Here is a 20,879-nt window from a genome sequence, read left to right on the forward strand (position 1 = left end):
GGTCAGAACCAGGGCGCTGGCAATGCCGGTGTCGGTGCAGGTGCTGGTGTTGGTAACGGTGCAGGCCAGGGTCAGGGTCAGAACCAGGGTGCTGGCAAAGCCGGTGACAAGAACAAGAACAAGAACAAAAACGCAGACGCCGCTGCCATCGCCGCCGCCGACCAAGCTGCCGCTGCCGCCAACCAGACCGCCGCCGTTGCGAATGTCACCGACGCCGCCACCGTCCAAGCTCAATGTGTCTCTGCCGCCATGGCCGCTGCCCTCAACCAGACCAACAAGGTAGACAAGGCCACTTCCGACGCCATCGCCGCAGCCTGCGGAGCCAACAACTCTCAAGTTCAAGCTGCCGCCGCCAATGCCACGGCCGTCAATAACCAGCAGGGTGCTGCCGCCAATAACGGTACCACCACTGGTAACAAGAACAACAACAAACACAAGCACACGAACAAGAACAAGAACAAGAATAACAACAACAACAATAACAACGCCAATAACGCCAACAGCACCACCACCGCCAACAACGGTAACAACGGCAATAACAAGAATAACAATGGCAATAACAACAATAACAATGGCAATAACAACAATAACAATGGCAATAACAACAATAACAATGGCAACAACAACAATAACAATGGCAATAACAAGAATAACAATGGCAACAACAAGAACAACAATAACAACGGCAACGGCAACAACGGCAACAACGCAGGAGGGAATGCTGGTGGCAACGGCGGCAACAACAACATCCTCGACCAGATTGTCGGCCTCATCAACGGCATCCTGGGTAAGCGTGAAGCCGAGACCATGGCCAAACGTGAAGTCGAGATGCCAGTCAAAAAGACGGATGTCGTCCGACGACATACCGTGAGACAATATCACGAACGTGCTTTTTAAGAAAGCCTCGTATGAGGAGGAAAGGAGGTGCGCCACAATGGCGAAAATAGGGGCCCTCAAAATCTCACTCACTCTCACTCTCTCTCCTACCTACCTACCTAGGTCACTACGAGGTACGAACAGATGTTGGATGTGTTTGTGTGTGGTATGTATGTATAGATTAGATGTGTACTTCCATAGGTTTATGAAATTCTTCGAGGTCGCGGTCTATCGAGACCGCTTTGGCATCATGATTGATTTGATTATTCCAAGGGGAACACACACAAAGGAAAACAAGACCTTCCTGGAATGTTCACGGCTTGTTGGAAGTGGGAAATGCGAGAGAAGAAAAAAAATCAAATGGGACGCCGCGGCGCATTCCTGAATATGAAAAGGTCAGAAACGAAACGAAACGAAACCGATACAGTACAAAAATCCAAAAGGGGGGAGAAAACAAAAGACAATTGCCATAATCATCTTTGGTTTTCAGACTTGTCATTGATCATCAAATGGTCGTGGATTGAATGAGTATAGAACCGCCTCGAGATGAATCTGTTGTACTGTGTTTTCATACTCCGTACACTTTCGTAGATCCTGATTTCATACCCAACGTTACAAGAACAGCTCGACTCCTCATCCATCACGTCCCCTGCTGCATCCTCTTCAACCTCTCCTCGGCCGCTCTGGCCCTCCTTTCCCGCTCGATCCTCATTCTCATCTCGGGCGTCATACCACGCATCTCTTCTTCCCTCTTCTCATTCGCCGTCTTTTCGAAAGCCACGGCCTGCCCTAGACTCCTGCCCGCGCCGGCCTTCCTCTCCATTTTTCCTGCCTTCCTCCTCTCCTCGTCCACACGGATCTGCTCGAGCTCGGCCTTGCGTCTCTGCACCTCTGCCGCGTCACTGGCTGCCTTTTCCTGCTTCAACTTTCCGTCCGCCTCTTCCTGACTCAGTGCCGACGGGACGTGGGCTTTCGTCCAAACCCAAGCGTCCTCACCAAGCAAGTGCCGTGCAACTCGAAACGCGTCACGGGTTTTGGGGTCGCCCGCAATGTCGTACGCAGTCTTCCCGTCGTCGTTTGTGATGGTCGGGTCAGCTTTGGCTTTGGTGAGTAGACCAGTGACGAGGGCAGGTGAGTTCGTGGAAGCGGATAGATGTAGCGGTGTGGGTGCGTGGTGGTGTTCTGAGGGAGGGTAAAATGAAAAGTTTGGCGAGAGTTCGTTCTTGGTCAGATATAATAACACGCCGGGAGCTTTCGAACGTCTGATCAAGGCTTGAAGTTGTGACGTATGGAGTTGTGCTGCTTCCTCTTCCTTGCTGAGTTTTGGTGTTGAAGGTTTTGGTTTGGGCTCCTTTGGTGCAGCCTTTTCTGTTTGCCGCTTTTCCTCCTCTGGTGTCATCAACTTGCCCACTTTTAACCTCGTGAGCTCCTGAAATGAACGAAGAAGCTCTGCTTGGGTCGCCCGCCTGGTGCTGAATGGGAACCCTCGTATTCTCTGATCATTACTTCGTAATACCTGACCGTCATAAGGCCCGAAAAGTGTTCTTCTGTTTGTGGATCCGGTCGCTCGGATGAAAAGCAGCTCTGCAGTATCGATCATGCCTTTCCATTCGGATAGAACATTGCGCACATCTGCTTCGAGAGCCATCTCGTTGTACCGTCGTATCGAAGATCCTGCGGAATGTGCGTTTCCTTTGGCGTTGTCGTTAGCCGATTGCGATCCACCCTGTTTCCGCCTCGTCGTGTATCGGTGGAAGGTCTTGTGGGCTCTGACTACAGGGTGCCGCTCTTCTATGCCTCCTGGTCCTTTCCTGATTTCTGGCACCAATGACACAATCATGGCGGCAAAGTGTCCACCTCCAATCATGCAAAGGAAAAAGTGTGGTTCATTTTGCGCCAGGTTTCCCTTTCCGTGTCCGTTTTGCTTGGGTGTCGTTGGCTTGACTTGTTTCTTCTTGATGATGTCTACTAGACTTGTAGATGCAGCCTCCCTCTCTTCATTCGACAGGATCGCTCTGTATACTCCTAAACCAACGTCCTGATCTAGTTTCGGACTCGTCATCCACAACATCGGCGCCGTCCCGAAGTATTTTTTTGTTGTAGCCTTCGCATCATCGTCCTGATCTTCGTTCGAGATTTTGGCTTGTCTTTTTAGAAGTGCGCTCAACGTAGTATCGCCTGGCTTGTTCCCTTCGTCTTCTTCCTCTGAGTCTTCAGACTCCGACCCCGATAATGACTCGTCGAGGTCACCTATCATTCGTATAAAAGTAGCCTCGTCGATTGACGGCGTTCCTTTTATGCTTAATTTCAAGTTGTAACGGTGGAAGTCGGACTTGACATGTTGTCGCTGATCCTGCACATTGTTGAAGGAAACTTTGCACAGTGCACACGAGGTTGAGGGGGTATTGGAGCCTTCATTTGAGGCATTCACTACTTCAGAAGGCGTGGGTAACACATCTCTATGCTGAGACGCTGGTTGATCTCGTCCAGCGAGGGTAAGAGTGAACAGTAACTCGGGTGGCAGATCGTAAACTGTTAGCAGTTAGAAGTGCGGCCTTGAACTGCGCAGGCTTGATCGCTCACCATAGAGAGGGCGCCGGAGGAAGGGATTGGTCTCGTTATTCTTTTCGGCCATCTCAGAGATTCGACTTGAGAATTCTTAGAGCGAGTACAGAAAAGAGAGGCGCAGGACAATTTGTGCAATTTTGGCGGCTCTATCAAACATCTCCAAGTAAATACGTGAATTTGTTAAGCGGCTTCAACTGCGTCATCGGCCCATTTCTTTAACTAAAGATCTCGACTTAGTCAGCCGAATACAGGCATCTTCCGGGCACTTTAAGGAGCCCCGAATCAGGTCGAATACGAAGTAAATGAACCACGACAACCAATTTTCATCCTTCATTCCTCATGCTTCATACATGTACACTTCATTTCTACTCGTAAATTATTCCCACACGCCACAATTTTGCTATAGAGGGCCAGAGTCAGCTAATACCGACTTAGCCCTCGAGCCAACACTCAACTAGCAAAACAACCTAGACAACAATTTCATGCTCCTTGAACAACGGAAAGTTGTTGAACAAGAAATCCTGACTCTCCTTGAACTCGGATCTAAGTACTGCTTCATGCTTCGGGCTTCTTATCGTGATCTCGCATTTGAACGGGTTTGGTCGAATATTGAATCCGTCAGTGTAGTCGTACGTATCGTACACAGTCCCTTTGACAGGTTTAATGTCAAAGCACCAGAGTAAGCGTGCGAGAGCGATGTACAGGTTTGCGCTAGCCAAATCAGCACCGGGACAGATTCGACGGCCCCATCCGAATGAACTGTGGCCAGACTTGCTTGGATGTGCGAGGCGTCCCTTTTCAACGGGCGTACTGGCGACGTACTTCTCTGGCAGGTAGCTAAGAGAACGAGGATCGACGTCAAGGAAGCGCAGAGGGTTGAAGTGGTCGGCATTGGGATAGTAATCTTCATTTCGATTGATGGCCCATGAGTTGCCCAGGATGTTTGTGCCCTTGGGGATGTAGTAGCCCTGGTACGTGTCTTCCTCGGAGCTGGCATGGGGAGTGCCACCGAGCACTGCGACGGGCCGCCATCGCAAGACTTCCTTGCACAACGCGCGAAGGTAGGGCAGTGAGGGTTCGTCGGCGTACGTTGGCAGGCGATCAAAGCCGATGACTGCGTCGAGTTCAGCATGTGCTGCGTGTAGGGTCTCTTGGTTCGTGATCAAGGCCAGCACCGAGGAACAAAGGGTGGATGCCGTGGTATCCGCACCAGCGCCAAATAGCGATGCTGGCAATCCTGCAAAATCGCGTTCGCCGAGCAGCGCAAAGGATGCTGGGTCGGCATCGCGGGCTTCGATGAGCTGTTTGGCCAGACTGTTAGGTATAGGACGGGCGCCCGGTAGCTTTGCATTTTCCATATCCTCGCGTACAAAGTTGAGTAATTGAAGGTCAGCTACTTCCGACTCCTGACCCCAGGCCTTGAGTTCACGTTTCCATCCTGCAAACATGTCGGGAATATGTTTAAGGATAGGGAAAGATTCGGCGAGATAGCGACCAGGGACGTTGGAAGCTGCTGCTCTGTGCATCATCTTCAGGCGTTGTCGAATGATGGGCGAGTGAAGGTTGTCCACACGATGACCATAAGAGATGGTGAAGACAATCGAGGCCGTCATGCGGTCTATCAGCGGTTCGTAATCTTCTGGCCTTTCGAGGAGCTGGTAGCACAACCGAGCTGCTTCTGCTTCTTGGACTTGTCGGTAGTTCAGAAGGACTCTTGGAGTAAGGGCAGAATGTAGGGCTTTTCTTCGAAGCTGCCACGCTTTCCCATAAGGCGCCACGAGGATGCCTGAGTTGCCAAACAAGAGTTCACCCATGACCACGAATCTGGGTCGAGAGCTGTACTTGGTGGAACGCTTTTCCATCAATTCAGCAGCAACGTTTGGATCTGAAATGATGATTGTTGGTCGGCGGCCAAACCACAACGTGTACATTGGCCCATATTTGTATGACCATTCTTGAAATTGAATCCATGGATATTTCTTCGGAATGTCGAATTTATTGCCAACGAAGGGCAAAGGTTGCGGCCCTGGCGGCAGACGCTTCCATAGTATCACATCGTGAATAAGTACCCCGACGATCGCCAAAAGGGCGATACCTGTGAAGCCCGACCAAAGGAGGAAGATATTTGAGAATGCCATGATCGAAGCTCACCTGAGGTTTCCTGTGCAAGAGACTGCACAATCTTGCACTCGGTTTCAGCCGAGCCAAAGAAGGATAATGTCGATGGGCAGGTCTCTACGACACTTAGAGAGATGCTTCTCAGTAGAGCACAATGGCCAACTTGCCGAAGTAGTTTCTCGGTAGTTGTTCTATGGGGTAGGGACATGCACGGCGTAGGGGACCTAGGCTATGTCATAACGCCCAATGACAACGTTGACATAGGCGTCGATTGTATGCAATGGTGGATAAGTCGGCACCAGCTCCGCCTCTCCTCATCTCGTGGGTGGTGATAATGGAGAATAGACATCGTGGGGCAGCACGGAGAAAGCCCATTATTCGACAGCGCAAATACATGCAACAAGCCAAACTCCTGGTCCAATTCTTCGGCAGTTACAATATATCAAGAGGCTGCCGGGTAAACCCCAGACTGTCCTTTCCGAGCAGTAGTGAGTGTTACAGTAGAGCCTGAATCGGGACAGTGCGTGGCTTCCGCTGGGTCTGGGAAGACGACGCAACAACAACGACCTCTGTGGGGAGAAGGGCAAAGAAACCTCTAAAGGGTTCTCATTGCCTGGTACCAAGGGGAATTGGGTACTTTTCGTCACCACTTGAATATTTGAAATCAAGGTAGAGACGAGGCTGTCGAGATGTCAAACTTCTCAAGGCTGCCGCCATCTGGCATCAAGGTGATTATAGTCGGAGCAGGCTTCGCAGGTCTGTGTGCGGCGATAGAATGTGACCGCAAAGGACACTCGGTCATATTGCTGGAGAAGGTCAAGGAACTGAAGCCGCTTGGGGATGTCATCAGTTTCTCATCAAACTCCGGTCATATTTTTGAAAGATGGGAGGGTGTTGTCGATGAGCTTGATCCAATCACCCACAAAAGCAAAGGCCTCGACTTCCACGACTGGATGGGCAACTTTGCCACCAGACAGGTATGGGATGTTGAGAAGCAATGGGGAAGACGGATCAACGGCCACCGAGGACAGATCCACGATGTCGTCTATCGTCACGCCAAGGCCAGAGGCATCGATATTCGCCTCGGCCAGCAGGTCACCGATTATTTCGAGACGGATTCAGAGGCAGGTGTTGTATCGAACGGCGAGAAGCTGGTTGCGGACTGTGTCCTGGGCGCAGAAGGGGTCAAGTCTGCCGGCAGGAAAATCGTGCTGGGCTTCGAGGATCCGCCAAAGCCTTCAGGATACGCCGTATATCGATCATGGTTTGATTCGGACGAGCTTGCCAAAAACCCAAGGACGAAACACCTGGTGATCAATGGGGACACACATACTGGCTGGGTAAGTGACACTAGCTGCAGCATATCGACCAAAGAGTGAACTGACAATATCCCATTCTAGATTGGTGAAGATAAGCATTTCCTGGCAGCGTCAGTTAAGAATGGAACGGAATTCAGCTGGGTATTGACACATAAGGACGACGCTGATATCGACGAAGACTGGCAGTTTCCAGGTGACAAGGCAGAGGTCAAGAGGAACCTCGAAGGATGGGCTCCGATAGTCCACGATATCGTGGATGCCACTCCTCCGGATCGACTTTTCGACTACAAGCTAGTCTTCCGAGATCCTTTGTCGACGTTCCTTTCGCCAAAGGCCCGAATAGCACTTATTGGTGATGCAGCACACCCATTTTTGCCGACATCGATCCAAGGAGCTAGTCAGTCCATGGAAGACGGTGTGACATTGGCGATTACTCTTGAAAAGGCAGGCAAGAATGATGTCCAGCTTGGACTCCGAGCATACGAAGCCATTCGATATGGCCGTGTCCACAGGGCTCAGAAAACAGGTGTCACGACACGAGAACAGTGGCACAAGGCTGACTGGGACAAGATCTGGAAAGACCCCACATCACTACACCTGAAGAGAGACGCGTGGCTGTTGGATTTCGATGCCGAGCCTCACGCTTACGAAGTGGTTGATGATGTTCTGAAGGAGCTGAGAGAAGGCAAGGATGTAAAAACAAATGGTTTATCAGAGCCAGCAAACAAGAAAAATGGGCTTGGAACAGTCATTGCCCAAGAAGTTGATCAACTCGCCTAGTTGCCGATAGATGTAGGTGATTGATAAAAGATGCATACAATCTGTGATAATCAACGAAACATGTACGAGTATAAAAATGATCTTCTCTCGAAGAATATGGAGTATGAAGGCGGGCGTTTTTCAGTTTGGCGAGGCTGAAAACAAGCTATCGGGGAAAACCCTTTTTGTCTGACCAAGAGAGCTTCTGGTCCACCTGGTGGAAGAGCCTCCTTTCGACCAGCAGCACTTTTGGTACTTTTGACTGTCAGACTTGGGTGAATTATCCAACCTCGTCAGGCTGAACCAATTGAGGTTTGATACTTGTTCTTCTTTCGCATATGGCATCAGCAATTCCTTTCTACTTGTCGGAAAATGTTCCGCTGCTTGTAGAGAGAACAGAGACAAGCCCCAGTCACCCTCTGAGCATCATGAGGAAGCCGTCACCGAGTCAAACAGTACCCCAGAAAACTCAAAAGCCAGATGCAGTCCACGCGATTGAATGCCGTCGAGGCGTAGCGTGGCAAAGACACAGACTATGCCTTCTCTTCCAAGCGAGCTTAGACGATCTTAACGTGTGCATGGCAGCTGATTAGGGTTTCGTCAAGAGGATCTAGGCCAGCATCACAAAGCTTGATGGAACGCGAAGATGGGCTAGAAAATGGTCTAGAAGACTTGCTCACCTATGCCGATCAACCACATGCCGGACAAATCCCAGTGTGGGAGAGGAACGGATGGTGCACGGAAGTTCCTTGGTGACACCGGATATGACACCAAAAAAGGATTGGAATTGAATGCTTTCCAAGGGTCTAAAGTGCATTTTATTGGCAACTTTTGAGGACGTCTCATACTCCCTACAGTGTACGAGTACAACACCGAATCATCACCTCCACTTTCCCATTATCGCTTGCTCGGGGTAACTAGATAATCTGGATCTGGGGCCCGACAGCTTTCTGGGGCTTTTCCCACCCATGATTCATCCAAGGTGGGAAAGGAGCAATGAAAATCAGACGAGTCTCTGGGGTTCATGGGCACCGTGTGGTACCCTTGATGGGAATACTCCGGGGCGCTGTGCCCTCCATCGTGGCCACCAGGGAGTTATCAGAGTCGATGTGGTTGGTTTAGGCTGGGTCCTTTTTTGACCCATTCGCAAGCTAATGTAGGTATCAAAATTCTGTATCCCCTGCACGGAGCAACGCATCCCCTGATTCGGGGCCTCGCTGGATGCTGCCCACAGCAACGATGCAGCGGAATTCGCTCCCGCGAGCTTGACCACGATGCCACATGCTTAAAGGCCACCGCTCTGCCCTTTTCGAAACACCTCTGTAACCCAAGCTACCTACTACCTGGACAGGTTCAGTATATCGCCGAAGGGGAAAACCAGGTCTCAGGAACCTTACTCTAATTATTTCGTTCGAGGTACGGATATACTTACTTGTTTTTTACTCGCACGTTCGAAGCAAGATGCCCTTCGGTATCATCGACTGCAAGAAGTTGGAGGTCGTCCCTGGTACCTCTTTCATGAGTGACCAGGATGACCTCCCTCCCGAGTATTCAGAAGTCCCTCGAGAGCTGTTGAAGCACGGCAAGGGCAGATATGCGAACATCATTCTGGTTCCTCAGCCCTCGGATTCACCGAACGACCCCCTCAACTGGCCACAATGGCAGAAGGAGATGATCCTCCTGATCGTCGGTCTATCGGCAGCCGTCGTCGGTGCCTTTGGTCCCATGCTTTCGCCTGGTTTCGTTCCTATTTCAGCACAACTCGGTATCACGGTCGAGGTCCTCTCTCAGGCGACTGCGTGGCTCATTCTTACCATCGGTCTCGGTCTTTTCATCACGAACCCTCTCGCGAAACTGTACGGAAAACGACCAATCTACATTCTGGCCAGCTGTATCATGCTGGCAGCCAGCATCTGGGGAGCCGTGGCGACCGACTACAGCTCATTCTTGGCCAGTCGTGTCGTTTCGGGTATTGGAATGGCCCCATACGAGGTAAGATAGTCCCCGACGACATTCTCCCATTTGCACCTCGATGTATATATACTAACGCGGGGGGATTGTAGGTCTTGGTCCAATGTACCATTGGTGACCTCTATTTCGTCCACGAACGCGCCACTCGCATCGCTGTATGGAATCTGTTCCTTCTGACCGGTATCGCTGGCGGAGCGCTGGTATCGGGATACATCATCGAATACGACGGCTACAAGTGGACATTCGGAGTGTGCGCCATCTTCTTTGGCGTCCTCCTGTTCGGTGTCCTCTTGTTCGTACCGGAAACATCGTTCCGCCGCGACGCTGTCGTGGTCGTTCCTGTTCAAGATGAGGTTACGGGAGACTCGGAGAAAGCTGGTACAACACATGTACACATGGGACTGGGTCATGAGCACGACATCTCTCAGGCGCATGGTGAAAAGAGCAAGCATCTCTCTTACTCGGCAACGCATGGCTCGAGTGAGCCCAAGATGTCGTACTTACGGTCGCTGCGTGTGTTTACTGGTCGATACAGTTATGCGCCTCTGTTCAAAGTCTTCACGCGTCCTGTGGTCCTATTCTTTTACCCTGCGGTATTCTGGGGCTTCTTGGTGTACGGTACCACCTTGACATGGATTGTGGTAAGTTCTAGAGCCCCAAACAAGACAATCTTGATAGACTCTCGAGTGGTTTCTGACATGGTGGCAGGTTTTCTCCGTCGTCAACGGAGTCATCTTCGTAGCTCCTCCGTACAACTTCTCAGTCTCGCAGGTCGGATTGATCAGTTTGTCTCCATTCATCCTCACCTTGTTGGGTGAAGTCATCTCCGGACCTCTCAATGACTGGATTTGCGTCTACCTGACCCGGAAAAATAAGGGTATCTACGAGCCAGAATTTCGCCTGGTGCTCATGGTTGTCGTGGCGATCTTGGGCACGGTCGGTTTCTTTGGCTTCGGTGCGACGGTGCACTACCAGACTCACTGGACCGGACCTGTTCTTACCTTTGGTCTTGCAAACATGAGTCTCGCATTTGCGTCGACCTGTGTGTTTGGTTATGTGATTGACTCATACCCAAGATTGAACGAGGAGGCCTTTGTTGCCATCAACGCTCGTAATCTCTTGACCTTCGGCCTGACCTACTTTGTCAACGACTGGCTGGCTCAAGACGGCGCCCTGAAGGTTTTCTGCGTGCTTGGAGGGCTCTTCTTGTTTGTGTGCTTCTTGACCATTCCTCTATGGTGAGTGTTTATTGCTTCCTCCCGATGTGATCAACGCATAGCTGACAAATACTCTCAGGATCTATGGAAAGAAGATTCGATCCGCGATCGGTAGAAATGAGTGGCTCCAGAGGTATATGAACGACGACATGTAAATTCAGATGGTTGAAAAATTGCACCAGGTGCGAATATTTTGTTAGTGATGATGGAAGGAAGAAAAAAGCAACAAGATGTAATTAGTCCAAACAGTTGTGATGTACTTGTATATGCTTACCTATGTATAAGCCGCATCGAACCTACAGCCCCGGGGTGTAAGATTCATTACCGTATCCGTACCTACTGTATATTCAGCCTTGGTTCTTTCAAGCGTCGCCACGACTATATTGTAGACTGTTAGACGAAGGGAGATGAAGATGGGGCCGGACAAAAATAAACACCTTAAGGAAAATAATTCGCTTGTCTTCCTCGCACGAGTGAATTTTCCAGCAGAGCGTTTCTCTCATGATGTGCAGATTAAGGCCTTCCAAAAGACCCCAGTCCGTGCGCTGCTTAAGTTAAATCGTAACTTGACGGGGGATCCATCGCAGTGGCCCAGGATACGCTTCCCGGAACTTGGGCGACGGGAAGGTCAGTACGAGTACGGAGTACCAACCATGAACAACTACTCCGTACGCTGGACTCCGTAAAATGTGGGAACTCGGACACGGCTTGGGCGTAACTTAGTCAGGGTCCTTTGCTAATCCAGTCGCCCCCATTGACGCCCATCTGCGCCATGATGCGTTGCCCTCAGGCGTGCCCGCTTTTTCGATGTAGACAACCGTCGTGTCGAGAGCAGCACAGTGGCTGAACCAAGGTGGTCAGGAGACTACTCCCATGCTCTCAGTGCTAGCATGTCAGCTTCATCTCGTCGTGGTATTCTCTTTGGGTGAAACACAATAGTAATCCCAATTCCAAAGCAACCTTTCGCCATCTTACCATAGAGAAAACCCCGCCAGCCCAGTGTGTCAGCCTCAGCCTTTTTTTAGTCGCTAACTTCCTGGCATTGCGGCCAATCCTGCAGGTAATCTTACATCCTTCTACCTGTCTGAGCCAACTCTGTCCAGACTTCGATTTGAGGAACCTCTGCGACTTGATCCCCGTCGAAGACGATTTGCCCTGGTTGCGACCCGTCGTATAAGTCACGTCGCTGCACGTTTGCAGCTGACGACCACCTTCGCCGGCATCATGATGAAAAAGAAGTCCGTTTATGCCAACATAACCCCGATACCCTCTCACATTCCTCGCCAGTTGGCGATCGATATGCTCCATTCCCACCGCGAGATCATCGAATTGAACCCCCTTGTGATCGACCTCAGGCCCATCAAAGCCCCGCAGAATGCGCCCGCTGATGAATATTTCTCGACTTGGTATGAAATCGACCAGCGCATACAGTTTGTGCCTGGGATTGGCAAGGCCGGGGCCGGGAAGATTTCCTTCAAAGGTTGCTTCCATGACATGCCCTGGGGCTTACAGACACACGTCTATCCCCCGATGGGAATAGAGATCCGCAACAAATGGCAAATAAGAGGCAACCAGCCCGGCGAGCCTCCAGAACACAAAGAGTTGGGATCCGGGGCACCAGCGGAGGGATTATACTTGCGTGAAGACATAGAGATCACATGCAATCGGGCGATGATGCAATTCACCAAAAATGGAATGAAAGAAGCCAGCAAAGTCATGGTTGACAGATTGGTCAAGAAGGCCGAGTTGATCGACTCGGGCGTCCTCAGTGCCATGATGGAAGACGGGAAACTCAAGACTCTGAATCCGGCAGACCGGTCGCGAACGTTCCAGCAGTCCGGGCAATACTCTCCAGGCCTGATGTCGCCCGCCACAGCACAGTTCGGCCCCGGTCCCAGATCGCCAGGTTTCCCTCCTAGCATGGACAGAAACTACGTCCAGTCCGCCAATCAGTCCGCGTACGGGCGACAGTCGCAGTACTACGGCGGCTACGCACAGGACGGGAGACAGATACAGAATGCTTCGCATGTGCCGCCCCCACAAGGCCTCGCGATCGAGATGGACGGGAGTTCACAATTCGCGCCACAACAGCACCAGAACCAAAACCTGCAGCCACCGAATCGCTTCTCGACCGCCGTGTCGGAACTATCAGCAAGCTCACCCCCAGCAAATCAGACGTTGTTCCCCAACGGCAATGCAAGCGATCGGCAGAGCTATGCAGGCAGCGTGAGCAGCCATCCCACCTCTTACGATCCAGATGGAAGTATGGCGTCTCCAGGACTTGATAAGAGATCTTTTGCAGTTGAATTACCTGGTAGTGATAGTGCCGCACCAAATCGCTCAATGACTCCCCAGGGAGGGACGAGTCCAGATCCTAACGGTGTCGGCTTCGCTGGTGGTGGGACACCAGGTCAACAGTACCGCTACAATCCGCTGGATTATGCGAGAATGTCATCATGATGATGACGATGATGATGGGAGGAGGAGGAGGAGGAGGAGGAGGAGGAGGAGGAGGAGCAACATCACGGGAAAAGATCGGTCTCAACGATTCTCTTTTGTCTTGATTTCTCGCTCGTGGCATCTATGTATAATCTACCTGTTCTTATATTCCCTCTTCGTATATATTTTCATCTCAAGCGTTAATTAGGTCGTAAGGGGAGTCGAGACCTACTATCTCCCAGCACGTACACTACACTGAGGTATGTCAACTCCAGACTCACGTGATCATGCTTGCGAGATCCTTGGGTCAATCGGCAGGAACTCTTGAGTGTCGTTTCATGCATAGCACCGGATCCTTCCGTGACCACAAAACAAATCAATATCTGTACAGCACTGCTCAATGTTGGATCTTGCTGTTTCGTGAAAGTCTCGTTGCCTCATTGATTGTTTTGAGCACGATGTCTACTAACAGCAGCACTAAGCAGGTTCAAGGATGACAAGATGTGTTCTGAATCAGCCTCGTTTCATTCCGAGGCGGCTATGCAGGCCAATGAAAATGGCCACTCTTGCACAGCCTGAGACTGGTTGTTTGCTCCAAAAGCCCACGCTATATGAGCGCGCACGCCTCATGGCTGCCCAGGTTTTGGCCAGAGGTTCGTTTCTCTTGAGAAGGCGTCTTCAGTAGATGCAGATGTGTTTGTCTGTGGCTGTTTCTTCAATGCTCACACCATAGTACAACGGCACCGACTCCGACGATTAAGACACGCTCCGTATATTTCAACATATCCATCAAGGCATTGAAGTGGCCGAGGGAAGCTTTGAACGACTGCCACGAAGAAATCGTCCCGCCGACCGAAAAGCCACGGGTGGTCGAAATCATGCTTGATCCTGTTACTTCTTTGGCGCTCGCCTGCAATATCTTCCAACTTGTGGAACAAGGCATTGAGGCCATCGTTGCGTGCAAGGAAATATACAAGAGAGGCTCGCTGGATACAAACAAGGAGGTTGAAAAATATGCTCAAAGTATCTCTATTGCAAATAAAGAGTTGGAGACAATTTTGAACATGCAGCAAGATGCCAGGGCTCTTCGTGCAAGAAAGCTTCAAGGGATCGCCACGGATGCTTACGCTACCGTGGACGAACTCAAAAAGGTCTTGAACAACTTGAAACTGTCTAAGAGCCAGTGGAAAGGTGCTTTTAAGACCTCTTTGAGATCAATCATCAGTAAAGGTACCATTGATCGGCTACGCGCCAAGTTGGAACAACAAGATGCAGCATTACGTTCGGCGCTCCTGAAAGAACAGTAGTAAGTCAGACCTCCGCTCTTCCAGTTACCATACGTGGATAGCAGAGGTATTCGAAGGTGAATTTTCCCAATCGCTTTGACATTATTAGACATTCCCTTCAATGGCAAGTCGAGGCTTGCCCTCTAGGGTGGCTGATGCTGACATTTCCCAGTATTAAAACTTTCGAAGATGAAAGTGTCAGACGGAGCCGGTTTGAAACACTTTCTGACGGCCAGAAAGACATTATCGCACAGGTCTTGCGCCGTCTATCACTAGCTTCTGATGCTTCGCTGGCAGCAACCAAGGCTTCGGAAGTTGCCATAACAGCGCGTCTTGATCAACAGGATATGCAGCTCGGTAAAAGCGAAGCCACCATCATGAATCGATTTGATGCTCAAGATGCTCTCATGGAGACACATCATGCGAAGACTACTGATCTGCATGATCATGTGCGAGAGTCCGCCTGGAGAAAGCTTCTTGATGCCTTGGCATATTCTGAGATGAACGAACGTCGAAACATGATCGAAAAGCGTGTCCGGGATTTTGGAGAGACCTACACGTGGATCTTCAAGTGCCCAGCCTGCGTCCATCATTCACCCCATGACGCTTGCATGCCATCGAACTTCGTGCAATGGCTCTACGGTAGCACTAAAATCTTCTGGATCAGTGGAAAGCCAGGGTCTGGGAAAAGTCAGCTAATGGACTTCATTTACCTGAGTCTTAATTCCAATGGGCCAACTTTCGTGCCTTTGGAAGAATGGGAAAGGCCTAAACCAGTTCACGTTTTAGATTTTTGGTTTTTCAAACCAGCAACAAGTGTATTGCTTAAGACAAATCAAGGCTTCTGGAGATCCTTGTGCTTTCAAATTCTTGACAAGGATAAAGGCCTCGTGCAGAAGGTCGACCATACTGGGACAAATATGGCCCCAGAGTCGCTCAAATCTTCTCTTCGATCATCGGGCACCACTTTTCGTTCTTGGACCGACCGGGAGCTGTCATCCTGGTTGACTTATTTGCTTTCCGTCTCTGAGCATAATTATCTTCTCTTGTTAGACGGACTCGATGAAAACACAGACGACCACGAAGGCCTGCTTGAAACCATCCATTGCCTCGCACGCAATTCAGGAAACATCAAAATATGCTGTTCGAGTCGCCCCGAACCTCTTTTTGTGCAAAGTCTTGGGCATTGTCCGATGTTGAGGCTACAAGATCTAAACTTTGCTGACATTGAATCATACTGCAGCAAACGACTCGACAACACTCGAGCTGCAGCGCACGCCTCTGATATCGCCATGCGAGCAGAGGGGGTCTTCTTATGGGCGTACCTGGTGGCAGAAGACCTAAGGCGAGGATCTCTCCAGGGCGACAGTGACAAAGACCTCGGGCAACGTCTGAGCGACACTCCGACTGAAATGAACGATTTATTCGAGTTTATGCTGAAACGCCAGGACAGGTTTTACCTCAAGCACCCCAAGCCTTACCTTCCTCTGTTAGATGCCGCAGTGCAGATCAGTGCATACCCAAGCTTACTTCAGTTGCTTCTGGCTTCAAGAGAGCTTGATGTAATTAGCTCTCAAGTTATAAATGGGCCTGACACCGAACTTCTTACGGAACTGGACGAATCGGCCCGAAATTTGGAAACCAACGTCGTTGCAAATTGTGCCGGACTTGTCGAAATTGAACGAGACCTGGACCGAATGGAAGCCGTCTATGAACATTTGGTTGAGGCAAGTGGTGTAGGGCTTAAATTCATCCATCGATGTGTCCAAGATTTTCTACTCGAGAGCGAAGTGGGTGCACATTTCCTTCAGTCTTGTAACGTACCCAGAGAAGATGCCACCAAACGACTGATGACAGCTTCTGCTCTTGGTTACATCCTGAGCACAAAATCTATATTTTTCGCAGAAGCTTTGGACTATGCTGAGCACATTGTCCCAGAGTCGTGGACGCCGTCAGAGACCAATATTCTAGATTCTCTTTTCTCAGCCATGTACTCACGCCTAAAAGCAGGACAGGAAGAGGCCGATAGCTCGATATTGTTAGAGTGCCCTCAGCTTTCGGAGATGGAGAATTTGGCTTTCGGACACGCCGCATATCGCAGAATGATCCCTTACCTTCAAGCAAAGATGGCAGTAACCGATCTGGAGAAAACAACTCCTGCCGCAGGTCTCATCGTCTCTGCCATTGTTCGCCACCACTCTGAGCTGAGTGACGACATGGCCAAGATGCTTCAACCGTACATCTCCTGGACGCAATACATTTCCCTTCGTTACTTTGTGGACCATAAAGGGCCTCTGATTCCGGTTTCTCTACCACTATGGCAACACTACTTTATTGGCCGGTTGAACACTAAAGAATGTTTCCACGACGGCTTTAGAGCCAAGTCACGTAACAACTGTCTTGATCTCGACATAAGATCCATACTTCTGGACAACAGCAACTGCTCTCGCCCCGCCATGTCCGCTTTTTTCATAGCCGCCCCGTACGGGGAATTTCTTCCGGACCCCGGGAACAAGGACGCAGATGAATCGCTACTTCATTATGAGGCTTTCAAAGGCAAAATGACTGTGCCCGAGTCTGGGGGGTTCGACTGGCGATTGGTCAACTTCAAGCAATATTCCCCGGAAGGGCTTCGTCGCTTTGTCAAGATTCAGCCGAAAATGGAGGATTCGCCGCAGTACGACGAATTCAGAGAGGGATACGCTGTTGTTGGAGCCGACGAACAAGCATACTATGAATATACGACGAACATCCTGAACGATAATATCCCCATCTTGTCTCCAGCTGAAATTGCAGACGTAATATGTATTGGCATGAGGTACTTGTTCTCAAACGGTCGATTTCGCCATGCAACCTGGGATGCCCTGGAACAATGGCTGAAATGCATAAGTAATGGCAAATTTAGCGAAGATTTCAGCTCTGAACGAGACCCTGTTTTGCTGAAAATCCTCAAACGCGAGTCTGATAAGACACTCTCCGGGTCCCCGACGGACTTTGGCAATAAACAGATGAAGCACGACCTCTAAGGAATCCGGAACCTGATCGCTATCAAGGAGGTCTGGAGGCGTGCAGATGATGACGAGACGAAATGATATTATCACCAACCCAACACCCTTGCACCATCCAAAGCCGGGACATATGGCAATACTCTGTAGATATCCAAGATCAGGCTCCAGAGTTCCAACTCGCATATCTACTGTACAATACTTGAAAAGGCCAGTAGTAGCTATCTTTGTCGAGGCAAGGATTGTCGTCGAATGTAAATCCATATTATCGACCCTTAGAAAGGCTTTATTGGTACGGAGTACGAAGTATGGGCAATTATTCGAATCCGAATGTACGAGGACGAGTATTGCAGAGTAAGGTGTTTTGGCTCAGTTCTTAGTTGCAACATCAAATTTGTTTTCCTCCTCCTCTCGTTGTCCATCTCTCCTCTCGAAACGAGAACACAACGAGCTATATACACCTTACACGGCGACCGCCAAGTGGTGTTATGTTGATGGCTAGTAATGATCATGATTATACAAAACTTTGCGCCTACTCCCTCACTCCCTCTCTCTCCAGAACATCAAAAACATCCTGCTCCGAGGACTGAAATTCGTCCTCGTCCTCCCCATTCTGGTATTCTATCGTCCTGCTGAGATTCTCAAAGCTTGCGACAGAGAAATAATAATAAAAGGACGGGACCGTCTCGAAGTAGGAATTTGAAAAGTTGTCAAGTAAGAAAAAGAAATTGATTTGATGTGATGTCGATAAACTCTTAACGACGGGTTTTTGGGTGATGACAAAAAGAGATCTTGTAGAGAGACTGATCGTGAAATCATGACGATGATGATAAGGAGGTTGTCCGTTCACCCACGGGGTGTTTGCGAGGGGTGTAGTATGACGTGTTTGAAATTTTGCCTTTCTGATACAGGATGGTACCGTCGCCGTCGATGGGGGGTGGGGTGCTAGAGGTTGGAGGTTTCGAGGTATTCGAGAGATATTGCCCGGTCGACCATGGTGAGGTGAGTGGTGAGAGATGGTGCTCTTGAGGTGGCCGATTCCGTACCTAACAGCGAACAGGGGATATGGTCGATGTGGTAGGTATCGATGCTTGAAGTGGCTGGTGGTATCGGGTGTCTAGGAGGAAAAGGTGACCAGTCATGTAGAAGAATGCCTGTCGCGCGATTACAGTTGATGCCGGTCTTTGAATTAGGTAACTTGTCGGAAACACGTTTAGTATCTATCGAGTATCCCATGATTGAGCGGGCATCTCAAATGGTCGGTCCATAGTGTGGGAGTTTGGGTTTGGAGATGTCGAGTCCGTTACGGTCTGGGTCTGTGTTTTCGCATAGTCAGCAACCTGAAGAAAAATATCACAAGCATAGAGAGATGCTGAGAGACAAAGGGGAATGCGCAAGAAAAAAAAAATCCAACACTTACGTCGCTGGCCTGGCTCGAGAGCCACTGGTTCACATTGACATTGCCGACTTTTTGATTGTTGCCCAATTCGCTTGGGACCTCGGTGGGACTCATGGCGGTCCAGTGAGAATGTCTGTCTGCCACGCTGCCCGTGTATTGAGACATGCCGGTCTCGCCGCCTCCGCCATTCCCAGCCTGTGCAGGTTGTGCGGCTGCGTTGCGGCGTCGTCGACTACGGTAGAAGAGTAGGGCCAGACCGCCGAGGATGGCGATGAGACCGAGCACACCACCCACCACACCACCGACGATGGCTCCGGTGTTGTTTCCGCCACCTCCTCCACCGCCGTGCGACGCAGAGCCGGTGGACGAAGAGCCGCGTATGGCGCCGGTGGCGGTGATGCTCGACGTGGCGGAAGCGGTGACACTGACCTTGGGGTCGCAGGACGCTTGCAGCGAGTAGCCGCCTCCCGAGGCCTTGAAGTCGGTGCGGATGGCGGGGGCCATCTTGAACTGCTGACGCTTGTAGTCGCCGATGATGTAGTTCATGGTGAGAAAAGGCATCCCCCAGTTCATCACGTACCCGTCGTTGGTCGAGTTCATTATGGTCGGGATCAGGTACGTGTCGTTGACGATCGAGTACTTGCCTTCGTCGTCGTACTGGCGGGGCAGGTAGAACAGTTCCTCCGTCGGGATGGTGGTCTTGTACCCATTCTGTAGGGTGACGGTCACGTTGCCCGTGGGTGGATTGGAGGTGGGATACTGGAGGTAGCCCGACGTTTCGTTGTAGGCGCCATTGCTGGCCTTTTGGAAGTTCTCCCAGACGTTTTGGGGGACGTTCAGGACCCGCTCGGAGGATTGCAAGTTGATCTGTAGTGTTTGGGAGGAGTTGTCGAACAGGTTATGGTTGCCCGTGTTGTCTTCGTACTCGATACCGGTGACCAAGACGCAGAATTCGCACTTCTCTTGTGACTTGAAAGTCGTCAGGTCCCCACTGATTCGGGTGGTGTCGTAGCCGCCGAGCACCACTGCGCCGTCGACTGGGTGATTTATAGATCGGCTGCCTGCCCAGATACCGAAGACCGTAGATGGGATCGCTCCGGAATCGACTGCGATCTTGAGGAGATCTGAATTCGTGCCCAAAGGTAGCACGCCTTGTCCGCCGTATCCCGGCTGGTCATACATGGATGGGTAACCCCTGATCGAAGCATTTCCGATGGTAAGAGCGTCGTTGAAGTGGACGAAAGACAGCTGATTGGGGTTCTCAGCGTCTGTGCCGTTCCATTGAGCAGCTGCAACCTGTGTAAAAGTGCTCGATTTGGCGTAGTCGAAGACACCTCCATATAAACCGGAACAAGTGTCGTTGTACTCTGGTGCGCAGTTCTCTCGGTTGACGACGTAAAGGTTCTCGTCGGTGGTACTCGGTCGGAGCGAGACTATCTGGGGAGGTGTGCCCATGGAAATCTGAACTCCTCGATTGATGGCCTTTTGATCCGTCGTGACAGTGACATTTGACCACGAGAGATACATTGGCGGGGCGCCATTCTGACAATCCGACATGGTGACAGACTGTCGCTGGCCAAACGCTCGAAGCTTTCGTCGCAAGATCTAGTGTCAGAGGTTTGGGTTGTTGAGATAGGCGAAAGGGAATCTGAAGCAAGAAAAGATCTCAAATCAAAAAGCTCAAACGCAGAAAGTCAGAAGTACACGAGGGACGGGGAGGGGACGGGGGACGAGAGAAATCCGTCTCGAACCCCCAAGACATCTTCCCTACCTTTGCTCAGGATTTGGGCTGGAAGGGACATGCAGTAGCGAAAGTTCTCCATATCCGAGAGACGATGGCTGTATGTAGAAAAGTGTTATGAGATTAAGGCTGAACCAGCGGGCGGTAGGATTTTGGCGTCATGGTGCTAGCATGGATGACC

The 20,879-nt window shown here is 50.6% G+C and overlaps 6 protein-coding genes across 7 annotated transcripts in view; 4 read left to right on the forward strand and 2 right to left on the reverse strand.

Moving 5' to 3' along the window:
• The window catches only part of PV06_05722 (uncharacterized protein), a gene marked incomplete at both ends in the record, with an annotated part of 1,380 nt that extends 483 nt beyond the window's left edge, over nt 1-897 (forward strand). The window contains one exon of the mRNA XM_016406751.1: nt 41-897. Coding sequence (XP_016262355.1) covers nt 41-897 — 857 coding nt within the window. The remainder of the gene's footprint in view (nt 1-40) is intronic.
• A 453-nt stretch (nt 898-1,350) lies between these two features.
• PV06_05723 (uncharacterized protein) lies at nt 1,351-3,578 on the reverse strand. The gene is made up of 2 exons (XM_016406752.1): nt 3,460-3,578; nt 1,351-3,408 (listed from the first exon to the last, which is right to left on the reverse strand). Exons 1-2 carry the CDS (start codon nt 3,509-3,511, stop codon nt 1,517-1,519), a joined length of 1,944 nt encoding a protein of 647 aa, XP_016262356.1. The 5' UTR covers nt 3,512-3,578; the 3' UTR covers nt 1,351-1,516.
• Nucleotides 3,579-9,101: 5,523 nt separating this feature from the next.
• Nucleotides 9,102-10,983, forward strand: PV06_05724 (uncharacterized protein; the record flags this gene model as incomplete). Its single annotated transcript, XM_016406753.1, has 4 exons — nt 9,102-9,632; nt 9,704-10,252; nt 10,320-10,849; nt 10,908-10,983. The coding sequence occupies 4 exons, from the start codon at nt 9,102-9,104 to the stop codon at nt 10,981-10,983; spliced, it is 1,686 nt and encodes a 561-aa protein (XP_016262357.1).
• Nucleotides 10,984-12,052: 1,069 nt separating this feature from the next.
• On the forward strand, nt 12,053-13,288 carry PV06_05725 (uncharacterized protein; the record flags this gene model as incomplete). Its single annotated transcript, XM_016406754.1, has 1 exon — nt 12,053-13,288. One exon carries the CDS (start codon nt 12,053-12,055, stop codon nt 13,286-13,288), a length of 1,236 nt encoding a protein of 411 aa, XP_016262358.1.
• A 141-nt stretch (nt 13,289-13,429) lies between these two features.
• On the forward strand, nt 13,430-18,055 carry PV06_05726. Of its 2 annotated transcripts, XM_016406756.1 has the most exons (3): nt 13,430-13,920; nt 14,029-14,630; nt 14,726-18,055. In XM_016406756.1, exon 3 carries the CDS (start codon nt 14,901-14,903, stop codon nt 17,577-17,579), a length of 2,679 nt encoding a protein of 892 aa, XP_016262360.1. In that variant the 5' UTR covers nt 13,430-13,920; nt 14,029-14,630; nt 14,726-14,900; the 3' UTR covers nt 17,580-18,055. The 2 variants fall into 2 exon arrangements, with proteins under 2 accessions (XP_016262360.1, XP_016262359.1); XM_016406755.1 differs by having other exon boundaries at nt 13,430-14,630.
• PV06_05727 (uncharacterized protein) lies at nt 17,961-20,514 on the reverse strand (the record flags this gene model as incomplete). The annotated part of the gene is made up of 2 exons (XM_016406757.1): nt 17,961-18,874; nt 18,979-20,514. The coding sequence occupies 2 exons, from the start codon at nt 20,512-20,514 to the stop codon at nt 18,779-18,781; spliced, it is 1,632 nt and encodes a 543-aa protein (XP_016262361.1). The 3' UTR covers nt 17,961-18,778.
• Between the last annotated feature and the right edge of the window lie 365 nt (nt 20,515-20,879).

The sequence above is a fragment of the Exophiala oligosperma genome (assembly GCF_000835515.1).
Source record: "Exophiala oligosperma strain CBS 72588 unplaced genomic scaffold supercont1.5, whole genome shotgun sequence".
In the NCBI taxonomy this organism is placed as follows: Eukaryota; Fungi; Ascomycota; class Eurotiomycetes; order Chaetothyriales; family Herpotrichiellaceae; genus Exophiala; species Exophiala oligosperma.